The sequence below is a fragment of the Elephas maximus genome, chromosome 1 (assembly GCF_024166365.1).
Source record: "Elephas maximus indicus isolate mEleMax1 chromosome 1, mEleMax1 primary haplotype, whole genome shotgun sequence".
In the NCBI taxonomy this organism is placed as follows: domain Eukaryota; kingdom Metazoa; phylum Chordata; class Mammalia; order Proboscidea; family Elephantidae; genus Elephas; species Elephas maximus.
In genome coordinates, this window is record NC_064819.1 from 239,604,014 (window position 1) to 239,620,388 (window position 16,375).

General features: G+C 42.8%; 1 protein-coding gene across 3 annotated transcripts in view; it reads left to right on the plus strand.

The window, feature by feature from the left end:
- Positions 1–16,375, plus strand: part of CEP43 (centrosomal protein 43) — a 56,617-nt gene that overhangs the window by 19,886 nt on the left and 20,356 nt on the right. For 2 of the 3 annotated variants that reach the window (XM_049905359.1, XM_049905349.1), the window contains exons 6-7: positions 4,525–4,605; positions 8,547–8,606. In XM_049905359.1, coding sequence (XP_049761316.1) covers positions 4,525–4,605; positions 8,547–8,606 — 141 coding nt within the window. The remainder of the gene's footprint in view (positions 1–4,524; positions 4,606–8,546; positions 8,607–16,375) is intronic. The other variant, XM_049905370.1, reaches the window with a different exon arrangement.

Sequence of the window (16,375 nt, forward strand, 5' to 3'; positions counted from 1 at the left end):
TATTCTGTGTAAAACACTAAGAACAGTGCTTGGCATAGAAAAAACTAATTGTCAGTTATTTTTGTTGTTATATAATAATATATATATATATATATATAACATTTTATATAATTAAATGTATCTTATGTAATGACATGGTATATATAATAAAAAGGGCTGATATATAGTATAGTTAATTTTTTGGAAGGTATTGTTAAAAGTAAGTTCTTGCTTTCACTTAGTTTCTAAATGTTTTCAAACTTCTACTTTTTTGATTGGCAGTTTTTCTTCCTCTTATTCTTTCTTTGGGGAGGAGACCCTGCTGATGAGATGAGTAGTCTGGTCTCTGTTTCAGCACATTAGCTTTACCTGCAGATACTCTTTCTCAGAGGCAGCAGCTGTAAGTGTTGCAGATCTCTGGTAAAGTGGACTTCAGTAACAAATTTATAGGTAGAACATGGAGGGCTATGGGCTGCTCAGTTACTCCATTTGGAGTTTCACAGTGTATTTCCTGTCAGGTTAGAATCTTTGGAAATGAGTAAAGCTTGCTTGAGTACCTATCGAATATTAAAAAAAAAAAAAAAACTAAACCAAACCCAGTGCCATCGAGTCGATTCCTACTCACAGCGACCCTATAGGACAGGGTAGAACTGCCCCACAGAGTTTCCAAGGAGCGCCTGGCGGATTCGAACTGCCGACCCTTTGGTTAGCAGCCATAGTATGTAACCACTATGCCACCAGGGTTTCCCCTATTGAATATAAGTCACTGTAAATAGATTCTGTGGGAAATACTAGATATAAATATAAGGAAGTTCAGTGGCCTTAAAGAGCTTAGAGCTGTTCAGGATGAGATAATGCTCACAAAGTGTAATTAACATTAAAATAGTGGCTTAGGATTGTAGAGGAAGTATCATACAATATATGCTTCTTTCCAAACAGTCCATAAATAATCATTTCAGTTAAAATGGAGTAGTGATTGTTTCACGCTAATGGTTTGATAACCTCAGCCGTGATGGGTAAGACTAGGGTGTCAGTTGTGAGGACAGGATTGGGAAGGACATGCCAAGAAGACAGGGCATTACGAGCAAATGTGGATGCTGGAAGCATAGCCAGGCCTGTGGACAGTGAGCCTGGCTGGAGCCCGAGTTCTCACCTCAGCACCACAGTGTTTCGGGTTGTTCGTTTATGCATGTGCTCACTCGTCACTCACTTCCTGCGTTATGTTGTGTGCTTACTATATGATGGGTATGGTGCTAGGCACTCCCACTAAGCCCACTCCCCAAAATAAACCAATTTAAAAACCCTGAACCACCTTGGTGCCTGCTTTCTCCTGGGGTCACCTTAGCGGGTAGTGACAACCCTACTGGGCCCGTGCTGCTCTTGGCTTCTGTGCCACTGGCCTACGTTCCTGTCTTTTGCCTGCCCTTCATTTCCTTAGCTAGCTGCCCTTCTCACCTCTTCACGGTGGCGATTGCCCCCATTTGAGCTCCCTTCCCTAACAGTGGAGCTGGGCTGCTTGGGCTCGACTCCCAGCTCTGTCTAGCTTTGTGACCTCTGTAAGTTACTTAGCTTCCCCGTGCTTTAGGTTCTCCATCGATAAAATGGAGGCAGTTACAGCCCCCACCTCACAGGGTTGTAAGGAGGACTAACTAAAGGAATTCCTGTGTGTAAAGCTCTTCGAACAGTGCTGGGCAGGTAGTCATCCTTGCGTGAATATTCGCCATTGTAATCATTACCATTTCATGTTTTTCTTATTACAGTCTGGATGACTCCGAAAGTCTCCCTAAATCCAGCTTAACCTTTTCCCCTAGCACTGGACCAGAATTCCCAGTTCTTCACAAAACAGACCCACCTGGTTATCCCACTAGTGCATTTAAATCACGCATGGAAAAACCTGAGCCATGTATGCTCTTTACTTTCAGTGAAGTGAAGCCACGCAAGACAGAAATAAACCCACCCAGAGACCCGGTTCCGGTTCTTCCTCACTTCTTTGTTCCGACTCTCTTACTGTGACTCCTTGGTTTCAGCCCAAGGCGTGGCCTTCTCACTGTACCATGTCAGCCAGTCTGTTGGTAAGGACTCATGTTCTCCTGGGCCCGAGAGCTCTGGCTTCAGGTTGTAGGGGAACCGTTGACTACTGTTCTCTGCTAGACTCAGTGAAAGCTTTCCTACGTGGGTGGTTTGGTGTAAAAACCAAAACTAGGTAAATGTATTGTTCAGTATCCCACTCTGACTGCACCCTGAGCACCCCGTCAGTTTGCCCAGTTTTGCAGGTGTGAGTCCGTCTTCATGAACCCAGCTTGTGGTTTTCTCTATCTTCTAATGGTCATTGTTTTATTCGCCCAAATTTAGTAATAAGGAGTACACAGGTTTCCGTTTTGGCCCTTCCATCGTTACTGTGGCTTTACTATACAACTTTGAGAGGGGCCCTCTCACTAACAATGACATAAAAAGTATGTAGATTGTTTTTATTGACCTTCCTTTGACTTTTGTTTCTGCTGAAGAAAACGAGCTGTGGATGGAGAGCAGTGAACTCAGTTCTGATGCTCTTGCCCAACTGCATTTTAAAGCCACCTCAAGAGCTTGCTGTGCCTCACACATGCCATCCTGACTTTGGATGATTGCAGTGAATGTCCCTAGCTGGAGATGGTTGTTTTCTGAGCACCTTGGTGAGGCCTGTTCGTCTCCAGTGCCTGTTACCAGCCAGTCCTCCTCTGGTCTGCAGCGGCCTAGCCTCCGTGTGTCTTTGAGATGATATGGCCTCTCCCTTTTCAGTTCTGCTTCATTGTTACTGAGTTCATTTTAGAACTCAGCTCTCAGTCTGTTCTTCTCTTCTTTAAAAACTGCAGTGTCTGTGTGATTGCAGGTGGTCTCCCGATGGCTCCTCCTTGCTTTGAAGATCTTGCGCAGTCGGCACGAGCTGACTTTTCTGGCCTGATTGCCTTCCTGTTAATGTGGAACCTTGGAGTTAGCCCACACTGAATTTATTCCTTGAAAGTGGCTTTTACTTTCTCGGAATTCCACCCCCCCTTTTTTTTTTTACCTTATTCTCCACCTGAAATGATACGTCTTCCCCCTTGACCATCTGTGGAATTTCATCATTGATTTCTTTCCTCAGCTGTGACTTTCTGTGCTGTTTTCTCTTGTTCCTCCTCTCTCCTTACTGAGTTTGCAGCACTCTGCTTGGTTGTAAAAGTTACCTGCACGCGTCTTTGCCCTACTACTAAATTATGAGCTTATTGAGGACAAGGGCTGTGTCTTTCTCTTGTATCCCTTGTAAGTCTAACACATAGTGATTTCTTAAAAGATAATTTGCATGGAATTTGGAGAAGTTAGAAAACTAGAAAAAGTGAAACCCATGAGGCAAATCTAGACAAGAATGGCAGCAGGAAGAATAGTAATAAAAGGTCAGATACTAAACCAAAAAACCAACCATCCAGTCAGCCCAGACTCCTGACAACCCATGTGTTTCAGAGTAGAACTGTGCTTCATAGGGTTTTCAATGGCTGTGAGCTTTTGGAAGTAGATTGCCAGGCCTTTCTTTTGAGGTGCCCCTGGTGAATTCAAATCAGCAGCCTTTTGGTTAGTAGCCATAGCATCACCCAGGGACTCCAACAGACAGATGAAGATTGCCTCATAAAGCAATGATCAACAAGACTTGGTAAACTAGTATTTTGTTACAGGGGCAGGGTCCTAGAGGGCAATGGGAAAAAGGAAACCTTTCCAAGGTGAGCTTTAGAATTTTAGCCTGGGAGGAGACGTTGCAGATGACAGAAATAGTGGGACTTAGGATGGGGAGAGAGTGTGAGTTACGAAGACCAGCACACCTTATTTAAAAAGTTGGAGTTGTCGAAAGGAGTTTTGTAACAAGATAGCTGCTGTTTAACATACACACAGTAGATGAATTTTAAGAAGTGATTTTTACTCAAGGAATGTTTGTAGAACCTTCATCCTTTGCCTTTACCACAGTACCTAGGACCCAGCAGTTGTTGCTCTGAAGTGGGTGATGCTGAGGTGATGGGGTGTGATCAGGCAGATATGAGGAACTGCAGAGCAGCGGGACTAGAGTGTGTGCGGTAACACTCTGCAGGAGACAGAACTGCCGCTTGGAGGGGTGAACCTTTTCATGAGAGAGTTGCTGTTTGCTATTTTCCTTGAGGTAAAGTGAAGTAAGGAAGTCAATCCCAGGAGGGTAGGCAGTAGCAGTTTGAGGATCATAGAATAGTCTGCTGAACAGGGAGAAAGTGATGCAGGAATCGTAGACGGGATAGTAGGCTGGGGCGTGTCCAGTGCGGACTGCTTGCCTCTTCAGGGAGAGCCAGTGGGATACTTGGCAAGCAATTAGAATCTAAGTGGTTTTTTTTTTTTTTTTTTTGGTTTTTTTGATTATTATTCTGGTAGAGGAAAATACAGATATTCACAATAGGAACAAATAAAAATCTAACATTGTGTAGAGTTTTTAAGTGCTAAAGCTCTCTTGAAGTGTAAATATTATATTCATTTATGTGTGCTTTTTTTTTTAATGTTTTAATTTTAATATTTTAGGGTGCACTAGATCTATCTGATGTACATTCACCACCAAAATCGCCAGAAGGAAAAACAAGTTCCCATACAATTCCAAGTAAGGTAAGTCAGCCTCAGGGATATGGAGGTAACTGTGGTCTATGACTCCATACATACAGCTGGTTTTCTCTCTCTAGTCTTCATTTGTTATGAGGTTTGGTCTTGTTTTTGTAACACAGGTGCTCTTTAGTTTCTTGAAAGTGTTTTTTTCCCCCTTAATTATGTATCTCAAAGAAGTTAATTCTTCTGCTTCGTTGGTAGTATTTTGAATTTTCTATCACTGAAATGAATATTCTGTTAAAAAACAGGTTTGTAGAATTATTTGGCTCATATGGTACACATGGAACACTTCTTTTCTTCCATTCACGAGGAAGTTTACTTATAAATTCTTAGCTTGAGAATATTGTTGCTGTTAGGTGCCATTAAGTCGGCTCTGACTCGTAGCGACCCAGAACAAAACACTGTGTACACCAGAACAAAACACTGCCCGATCCTGCACCATCCTCGTAATCGTTGTTATGCTAGAGCCCATTGTTGGAGCCACTGTGTCAATCTGTCTTGTCGAAGGTCTTCCTCTCTTTTGCTGACCCTCTGGTTTACCAAGCATGATGTCCTTCTCCAGAGACTGGTCCCTTCTGATAACATGTCGAAAGTATGTGAGGCGTAGTCTCTTCATCCTTGCTTCCAAGAAACATGCTGGTTGTACTTCTTCTAAGACAGATTTGTTATTCTTTTGCCAGTCTATAGTAAATTCAATATTCTTTCCCAATACATAATTCAAAGGCCTCAGTTCTTAGGTCTTCCTTATTCATTGTCCAGCTTTTGCATACATATGAGGTGATTGAAAATGCCATGGCTTGGGTCAGGTGCACCTTAGTCCTGAAAGTGACATCTTTGCTTTTTAACACTTTAAAGAGGTCCTTTGCAGCATATTTGCCCAGTGCGATGTGTCGTTTGGTTTCTTGACTGCGGCTTCCATGGGCGTGATTTTGAATCCAAGTAAAATTAAATCCTTGACAACTTCAATCTTTTCTCTGTTTATCCTGATGTTGCTTATTGATCCAATTGTGAGATTTTTTTGTTTTCTTTATGTTGAGATGTAATCCATACTGAAGGCAGTGGTCTTTGATCTTCATCAGTAAGTTCTTCAAGTCCTCTGCACTTTGAGCAAGCAAGGTCGTGTCACCTGCATAACACAGGTTGTTAATGAGTCTTCCTGCAATCCTTATGTCCTATTCTTCTTCATATAGTCCAGCTGGTCAGATTATTTGCTCAGCATACAGATTGAATAGGTATGGTAAAGGATGCAACCCTGATGCACACCTTTCCTGACTTTAATCCATGCAGTGTCCCCTTGTTCTGTTTGAACAGCTGCCTCTTGGTCTATGTACAGGTTCCTCATGAGCACAATTAAGTGTTCTGGAATTCCCGTTCTTCACAATGTTATCTATCATTTGTGATGATCCACACAGTCGAGTGCCTTTGCATAGTCAGTAAAACACAGGCGAACATCTCTCTGGTATTCTCTGCTTTCAGCCAGCGTCCATCTGACAGCAGCAGTGACATCCCTGGTTCCACGTCCTCCTCTGAATCTGGCTTGAATTTCTCTCTGTTCCCTGTGGATGTACAGCTGCAGTTGTTTTGAATTATCTTTAGTAAAATTTTACTTGCATGTGATAGTAATGATATTGTTCAATAATTTGTGCATTCTTTTGAGCCACCTTTCTTTGGATAGGCATCTCTTGTCAGGTGGCCAGTTGCAGAATATGAAATTGTTGTGTTGAATATTGTATTTTAGACAGATGACCAGATTTGGAGTTGTATGTCATGATGGTTTTTATATTAATGGGCTATTTTTTGGTGGAATTTGTGAGAAAATCTGTGTACTCTGCTTACTTTTTTTTGTTTTTTCATGTTCTTTTATGAATTGATTTATGCATTGATTTTAGGGATTTGGCATATGGAGAAAAAAATTGAGTTGAACCCTTGAATTTAAAATCAAGGATGTATGTAATAGTAACTGGAATGGATAAAAAAAAAAATGCCAGTAAGAGTAGTGTCTTCTGTGATTGGTTACAGTGTATAGCCTGAGGTGACAGAGCCTGTTGGCCTCACACAGAATGGGGTGGTCAGGTTTGTGGTGTGTGACTGCTCCTCTGGTGTCCACTCGGTGAAAAGAAAGCCCTGCCATAGAGACCATTCCAAAAGGTTAGGCTTCACAGTGGTTTACGACGGTCCGTCCGTAGACTCGGGTGTAAACGTTACATCTTCTTACGCTGGGTGAACTTGGAGAAGGTAGTAGTCACTCTGCGAGATTTCTCCTCCTTTTACAGGTGTCTGGGCACAGAACACTGAGGAATGGTTACCATCGTTTTTGTTGCTTGTTTGATGTTGCTCCTTTTAATGGTTTTAGATTTAGAAATTCAGAGGAATTTTATACTTTATGTCTCACCAAGGAAAGAGACCATTTTGCTGTTCATAGTTGTCCCATCTGTCTGAGATCTCTGGCCAGCCTTTTTGGACAGGAAGGCCCTTTTTAAAAGATGCCCAGGGGAGGCTGTAACCACAGTAACAACATGGTCATGAGTAAAGTTAAAAAAAAAAGCAAACAAAAAACCTTTAATTTATTGCCAGATGTAAGAGCCTTTGTAAAACTGCCTTGCTGTTTTTGTGAAACTGTCTCCTTTAGAGAGATTAAAATTAACTCATATTCCAGTATACTTGTGAGCACGTAGAACATTGGGAAGCAATTGGAGCTGTTTGAAAGTTCTCTTTTTAGGAAAAATGTCTTAAGCAAATTAGCAATGCTAGCCTTCCACACTGGTGTTTCTTTATGATAAAATATCAATGTCTGTTTTACATATTCTTACTCCCTCTACGTATATTTTTTTGAGATCTAAGGATTATTGTGAGAATCTTAAGTGTTTTAAGCCAATTAGGAAATGTTTAAATACTTACAGAGGAGTGGCAATGATTTAAGGCTAATTTAGAAAACAGCACTCTGTCCTCCAGGTGGCACCAAATCTCTCCCATCCACATGTTAATTTTGTTCAGTTTGGTCTCCGTTTTTGGGCCCCCAGTCTGTGTTACGAGCCCTGGTGGTACAGTGGTTAAGTGCTCGGCTGCTAACTGAAAGGTCAGCGGTGCAAATCTACCAGCAGCTTCTCAGGAGAAAGATGTGGCAGTCTGCTTCCTCAAAGATTACAGCCTTGGAACCCTATGGGACAGGTTCTACTCTGTCCTATAGGGTCACTGTGAGTCAGAATCGACTCGATGGCAGTGTGCTTGGTTTCAGACAGAATTATGAATCTGTGATGGCCAATGGCCACTTGAGAAGTACCATAGATGATCTCTGGTGGGGGCTGGGATGGACTCTGTTTGAAGTTAAGGCCTTATTTTGCAAATTAAAATGCAGTTTCCCTGGTCCTGAAGGATCTCAACTGGGGATTCCAGTACTTTTCCCACCCTTTTCTTGCCAGATTTCTCCTACCTCTCAGTCTTCTTTGAATAGTTTTGGGCTCTAAGAGTCAGGTCCCTTGTCAGTCTTGAGAGTCAACAGAGAGCAGTAGGGGCTCTCAGGAAAGGTGTAGACAGAAACAGGGCCTATCCCAAACCTTTAGGCATCAGTTTCTGTGCCCCTGAAGATGGTAAGGTAAGGTGGGACAGTTCTTAAACTAAGCTGCTTGGGGATTCAAGCATAATTTATTTAGAGAGCTGCTAGCTGCAGCTGTCTAGTAGCTTCTCCACGTACTGGACACTCAGTATTAAGGTCATGACACCCACATGTGACCAAACCACTGCTGGGAACAATGATGAAACATGACTTGGAGCATTTGAGGAGTAGCGTTAAGGAAGGATAAAAAATTAGGCTCAGAGAACGTATTAATTAGATTTTCCATTTTTAAAAGAAAAATTTTAATAGGAAATTTTATTAATTTGCTTATGAGTTTATTTTTTTAAGAGTTATATTTTGTGGTAAAATGTCATTTTATTCTCATGCTCAGATACCAAGGTATAAAGGACAAGGTAAAAAGAAGAAAAGCGAGGAGAAGTCTGGTGCAAAGGTAAAGTGCATGAGAGCACAGGCCTGGCGAGCGCTGTCAGATCTCTTGTAGGGAGAAAGCAGCTGCTGCTGCAGAACAGCGGGGTTGATGGGACCTTGAGTTGGTGTTAAATGCTTATCGGCCTGGGTTTTTAAGTTCTCTTGAGTGGCCACTTTGATTTATTTAGAATCCGAACAATACAGAGTAATGGTGGCCTGGAATAAAAAGCAATTTGACTTTCAGTTTTTATCCAGGTGAAAATCATACTGATGTATCTTAAAACTACGTTGCAGTTTTTACTTTAAAAATTGTTTTATTGGCAATAAAAAAATTTTTATATGGTTATTTTCCTTTTGAATGGATGATGGTGTACATATTCTTAAACATTTTGATTTTTATCTGAGAAAACTAGAATATCAGACAGCTTTCTAGATTAAGTCCCAGCTGAGAAATGACATTTTCATGTATGTTGAGCAATTTATGCCATCACTGCCCACGTATTACCTGGCCTGGGAGCCCCTGGCCTCTGAGTGCTTATGGGCTAGCGACCTGTGTGGTGGACACCAACGGGGGCCTGTAGGTGGCCACTGCCTTGGCTTCTTGGTTTGCTCCCCAAACATCACACGTTGACTAAGCCAGTAGGCTCATTTGCTGCCGATAAAGTTTAAATATTAGAGATAATTCTCAGAAGCATGTCAGTGCCATTTTTATACATATTTAGAGTAAGACAAAATGGTTTAACTTTTAGTTCTGTGAGGGTCCTTAGTCCTTCGTTGAACCTTGGTTTTCATGTAGATTTTTTTTTTCACTAAGTTGAAAAACCTCCAAAATGAAGGGGTTTTTAAAAATTATATTTGCTGTGTGAGCTGGCATTAGTTCCAGTGTTTTCAGTAGTAAATTCCTGTTGTATGCTCTTTGGGCACAGTATTCCCTATTTGTTATTAAATGAGAAGGTGTTCTAAATATTATTCAGCAAATGTTATTTAGACATTTACCTGGTGGAAGTCACTGTTCAATGCTGTGGGCAAGACAGACTGAACTTATTAAGGGGCTGTGACAGTCTTATTGGAGAGCTGAGACGTACCATGGAAAAGATGAGAGTATAAAACAGAAGAACATAAAACAGCCTGCTCTTTATAGAGGCTTTGTAATCAGTTCCTTGGACTTTTTTTTTTTTCCGTTAAGGTTAAAAGAGCCATATTTCTCAGTATTAAATTTTTACAATCTTATTGATGACAGGGGTTCTAAAGAAGTTCATACATTTTGCAGAAGTTGGCACATGTAACAAGAGCATCCTAAGAGGCAGGTTTTCTGATCTTGTGCAAAGGAGCACTACTGTGGCCAGCCTTTCCTACTCCTGTGCCCTACTGGGGCCTCCCCGGCTCCCACCCACCGTGCCCTGCTCGGGCCTCCCTTACTCCCACCTAACCACTGCGCCTTGCTAGGGCCTCCCTGGCTCCTACCCACAGCGCCCCGCTCCGGCCTCCCCGGTATCCCCCCACAGCGCCTTGCTTGGGCCTCCCTCGCTCACACCCACCGCACCCTGCTTGGGCCTCCCTTGCTCCCACCCACCCACAGAGCCCTGCTCAGGCCTCCCTCGCTCCCACCCACAGTGCCCTGCTTGGGCCTCCCTGGCTCCCACCCACCCACTGCGCCTTGCTCAGGTTTCCCTCACTTCCACCCACAGCACCCTGCTGGGTCCTCCCTCGCTCCCACCTACCCACTGCGCCCTGCTCGGGCCTCCCTCACTTCCACCCACAGCTCCCTTCTCGGGCCTCCCTCACTCCCCCCACAGCGCCCTGCCCGGGCCTCCCTTGCTCCCCTGAGTGGTTGGAGGGTCCGCACCGGCGCATGGCCTGGAGTTTGGGGCGGTGGCCTGGGCCTCTTCTATCTTGCTATTGTGTTCCTGAGCTCAGGATACTTTATCACTTTGAAGCTTTTTCCCTCTTACTTCTGGATACTGTTCCTGAATTGCCTTAGAAAGGAACGTGTGCCTTCCCCAGGGCTGCCTTCCTCCCACCTTACACATGGACCTGAGCTCTCACCTGCTGCCTGCCTCCCGCCTTATACATGGACCTGAGCTCTCACCTGCTGCCTGCCTCCCGCCTTACACATGGACCTGAGCTCTCACCTGCTGCCTTCCTCCCGCCTTACGCATGGACCTGAGCTCTCACCTGCTGCCTGCCTCCCGCCTTACACATGGACCTGAGCTCTCACCTGCTGCCTGCCTCCCGCCCTACACATGGACCTGAGCTCTCACCTGCTGCCTGCCTCCCGCCTTACACATGGACCTGAGCTCTCACCTGCTGCCTGCCTCCCGCCTTACACATGGGCCTGAGCTCTCACCTGCTGCCTGCCTCCCGCCCTACACATGGACCTGAGCTCTCACCTGCTGCCTGCCTCCCGCCCTACACATGGACCTGAGCTCTCACCTGCTGCCTTACTCCCGCCTTACACATGGACCTGAGCTCTCACCTGCTGCCTTCCTCCCGCCCTACACATGGACCTGAGCTCTCACCTGCTGCCTGCCTCCCGCCTTACACATGGACCTGAGCTCTCACCTGCTGCCTTCCTCCCGCCCTACACATGGACCTGAGCTCTCACCTGCTGCCTTCCTTCCGCCTTACACATGGACCTGAGCTCTCACCTGCTGCCTGCCTCCCGCCTTACACATGGACCTGAGCTCTCACCTGCTGCCTTCCTCCCGCCCTACATATGGACCTGAGCTCTCACCTGCTGCCTGCCTTCCGCCTTACACATGGACCTGAGCTCTCACCTGCTGCCTGCCTCCCGCCTTACACATGGACCTGAGATTTCACCTGCTGCCTTCCTCCCACCTTACACATGGACCTGAGCTCTCACCTGCTGCCTTTGGCTTTGCTGTGTGCTGGCAGGATGCTCCTGCATCCTGGGCGTTTGTCAGCGCTGCTGCATCTGGCTGTGCAAGGTGCACACGGCCAGAGTCCCGGACGCCTGGTGGATGGCGCTCCCAGGTTGTGCCGTGCCCCGTCTGCATGGCTGCATGTGCAGCCCTGCCCTTCTGTCCAGGAAGCGGGACAGCAGCCTGGAGCACTGAGCAAGGAGGCCTCATTCAGGGAAGCTGTGCTCGCGTTAGAAACAGACTTGGAAATCATTCGTACTTGCGTAACGACCGATGTGTCGAAAGCAAAGTTAAGGTTTTTTAAACTAATGTAAATGAGTAAACTGGAAGTTATATTTGTTTCTTATTTTTCTTGTTGTTGAGAGGCAAAATAGGATGGATAGAAGCATTGGAATACAAGTGGATGAATATTAATTAGGAGGGCATTTCTTTAGTGAGTTCTGTTAATACTTTCTGACTTAAAAGTGTCACCTATAAGAATTTGTCTCATTTTAAACCATTTTGTTGTACGGAACATTGTCCTAGTTGTCTAGGAGAAAAATAGACATCACAATAATTACAGCAGACATTTGCTGGGTTCCGCTAACTTAGGTCCTCACCATCAGTTAGAAACTGAGCCAGGTGCTCAGTAGGTACTTTTATTTTTTTTTTTAATACTTAGAATAAAGTGCATCTGTTATCACAGTAAATATAACATGAAAGACCTTTCTTTTTATAATCAGTTTTCAGGTGTTTTAAAACTAATGTGTGCTGAGGTACTTTTTATTTTTAAATTTTTAAAACTAAAGCTCTTCTTAATTTATCATTCCTAGTTTTCAGTATTCCGGTATAAGACTGGCTTCGCGTTGGTTTAGGCCAGTGAGGGTGTCATACTGTACCTGTGGCTTTTCTTTTTGTTGGGGGGGCAGGGGAGCATATGTGTTCCTCTGTCTTCCGCAGTCACCTCAGGGCTTTCCAGACAAACTGAGGATTATGACCGTCTTAACGCACACACACACGCACGCCCCCAACCATCATGAGTGAATGAACAGTCCTACCAAACAGCCCTTTTCCATTGCCTATGACCCTGTTGTGGTTAGGTGCCGTTGAGTCAGTTCTCACTCACAGTGACCCTGTGTACAACACAAGGAAACACTGCCCAGTCCTGCCCCATCCTCACAGTTGTTGCTATGTTTGAGTCTATTGTTGCAGCCACTGTGTCAATCCATCTTGTTGAGGGTCTTCCTCTCTTCCGCTGACCGTCTACTTTACCAAGCATGACGTCCTCCTCTAGGGACTGATCCCTCTTGATAACATGTCTACAGTGTGTGAGATGAAGTCTTGATGTCCTCGCTTCCATGATCCTAGCTACTTCAAATTCTAGACTTGAAATCTTAGCGCTGCTTGTCAGCCCAACCGTCTCAGCCTGACTGAGTGGGCTGCGCTGGGCTCAGGGAGGACACAGGGAGCAAAATGGCGGCTAGGTGGTCATCTTCCCCTCTGATTACAAAGCGTGGTAGCAATTACATATTGTTTATAGGGAGTGGGATAGACTTCCCCTAGAGAAGCTGATTTTTGGAAAGCAGGATTTAAGTCTTCGTTTTGTAGTGTAGAAATCCATCATATCACCTCCTAGGTGACTGAGTTAAACTTTTGAACTCCGTGTCCCTGTTACAGGTGTAGTAAACCCTCTTCTCTCAGTTGCTCACAGATAGCTCAGGGACCAGAAACTGCCGTTGGCGGGTGGAGGGGGCTGCTGGAATGGGAGAAGGAAGAGAGTTAAATGTTGCATGAATTTTTCAAACAATTTTGCAGAACTGGGGTATTTCTTTGACATTGATGTTTCTCATTATGAACAGTGCAGATTAAGCCTTTAGTTTGGAAAAATATTGTTTTTTCTATGTTCTTAAGACCGGAAAATTAGCTAGTTATTTTACTGTGAAATTTATCTATGATTCTAATTTGTCGATAATGTAGAAATTTACTATAATTTACATAAGATTATTGGTCTTGTAGGCCATCCCAGGGAATTTAATGACTGCTGTAGTGTTGTGCAGGGTCCCTCGTTGTTATGAAAACAGAACTTCATTATAAGTTTTATATATTTATTACAAATATTTCTGAGGTCATCCAGAGGGTGAATTCTAAGACATTATCATGAGAGGTTTTTTGTTTTTTTTAGTAGCACTTCTTGGTTTTAAGAGATATTTAACCTTAGTTATTTAAATTCATCCTGAATCATTAACTCCAACTTACCCAAATCTGGGTGGTAGAAAATCCAAGTAATTTGAAGGTTATATAACATAAAGACTTGTTGTACGCCATGGTAAGGATTTTATAAACAGAGATTCCAGAGCTTATACGTCATGGGTTGATTGGTTGTTGCTCAAAAAATTTGATTTCCCCCCATGGAAATTGTTCTAAAAACCTGCAATACTTTTGTTTTAATCTCTGTAAAATGTTTTGATGACAAAACTTGCTCCTCTTACTGTGTATTTTTTTTAAATAGTGAAAGTTTTTGGAATCGAATTTAGTGAACTGATTAATTAACCAGTTGGGTGATGCTCATTTCAGTTAAAATGAGCTGTAGTTACATGGTGACGAAACGTTCCCGTGTGACATAGAAACAGATTTTGAGAGCACTTCCAAAGGAGATGGAGTATTTTGAAAATTTCATTTGACAATATAGATAAGTAGAACTCTATTGCCTCTATTTTCAGGAGAAAATAATTCTATTATTTACAAAACTATTATGTATTGTGTGGAACAGAGAAATGTACTTCTACATGAGACTTGTCTTCCTAAAGCTGGCTTTTCTGCTCACGGCAGGAGTATTACGGAAACTGGTCCAAAAGTAACCATGGATTCGTAATGGTTACTAAGTGTGGATAGTTCACTGCATGGACTTAAATTATGTGGGAAATGTGAATTCATGGGGGAAAGATTCTATTATTGGATAATTTCTTGTTTTTGGTAATGTGCTTTAAGTTTCCATTTCAGTTTATATCGTGCCTTTGTCCTCTTGAACTTTTTCAGGAGTGTCTTGAAGGACAGAATCTATCATTATTCCAGTATCCGTAATTGTAAATTGTGTTTAAATATCCCAAGACGTCAGAATATTTCTTTCCAAATTCATATACCTTTGAAAAGATACAGATGATTATTATAACATTGGAGCCCTGGTGGCGCAGTGGTTGAGAGCTCCAGCAATCTACGGCGCTAACCAAAAGGTTGGCAGTTCAAATCCACCGGCCGCTCTTTGGAAACCCTATGGGGCTGTTCTGTTCTGTCCTGTAGGGTTGCAATGAGTCAGAGTTGACTCAACAGCAACGAGTAGTTATAATATTTATAACTCAGAAATTACAACTGACATGAATCTAAAATACATAAGTAGATAGTATTCTTTGTGTTTGATAACAGCAGGAAAACCTTAAGAAAGTTGTTAGGAAATTTTTTGAAAAATTAGCTTCTTTGAAGATACATGGAATGTATAGCTCTGTGTTGTTGAGTCACAAAGCCCTGAAATTTATAGTGTTTATCTTGCTTGCTGGCAACTGATTAGTTTACTGATGGCATCTAACTGGTGTAGAACATGTGAACTTTTAACTTCATACATACATAATACATTCTGTCTGCTTGTATTAAAAGTGAAAAAAACCTTAGGTAGTAGCTTGCTCAATAGTTTTTAACCCACATTTTTACCACCCTGCCTTAGTAGTTATTTTTGTCCCTTCCCCAGCCACCTATGCTTTCTTCCTTAACCTAGTTATTTTATTTGGAAAATAACTAATCTAGTTGACTCTTGTGGAAACTCATACCTAGGAAAATTAAAGTTAGATTTTGTAGTTAGTAGTGAAGCATGGACTAAATTCCAGATTCCTTGTTTTAAGTTCAGTGCTTTTCTAGTACACCACACATATTTTATACAGTACTGTTCTCTTTAGTATTTAAGTCCGAATCTTAGGAAATCATCATTTTTAACCTATAAAAAACAGCCCTGTCATGCCATTCGTCCTAATCATGTGATGTAAATATTAAGAGCAAAACTCTGAAATCATACTTTGATTCTGGTATTGCCCCTACCACTTTACCTAGCTGGTGATGTTGGCAAGTGACTTGTATCTCCCTGTCTCATGTTTCAGATCTTTAGAGGCAGTAATACCTCACCCCATACTGTAGGGCTGTTTAGGGGATCAAATAACATGCATGAAGCATTTGAATACTTTCAGTAAATGTTAGCTGCTTTTGTTATTGCTATCATTTTTTGTTACTATTATTGGCATAGACATGTCTAAGGGCAAAAAGCAGTTTGGCCAAGGATAGAAGAAAATCAGGGTGTAAAGATTAGGACTTAACTGAAAACAAGGAAATACAGCCTGGTGTTTTGTGCTAGTATTACCTCATCAGGAGGACATGGGTAAGAATAGTGGACAATTTTTTAAGTTGGTGTAAGACAGAGAAACATACATGCTTGTGGACATTTAAGTCAGGGGGGGGTTAGGGCATTACTCCGAAAGTCTGAATTAAGGTAATTATCTTAACTAGAAAATCTTAACACCGTAAACATGAATAGTTGAATCCAGCATCTTTCATCTCGATGCACATTGTATTTGGCACTGGATGGAGAAATTTTTTTCGCTTAAGAATAGTTGGTTTAAACACTTGGTTCATTTATCTGAAATGATTTTCATCTCCTCTTTAGCAGTAATGTCATCTCCTGTGTGCAAGTTGAAAACACTAATTTCTGAGGCAGTGACATACATGAAGAGGAAGAGGGACAGCTAGGGAGAGTGAAGGCATTTCCACTTAGGGCGGGAGAGAAGGAACGGTATAAACATACTTCCTGGGCATTTTGTCCCTTCAGTGATTATCCATGTTACGAAGCGCAGGAATGAGCTGATCAATCACGGCAGCACACTGCAGAGTATGT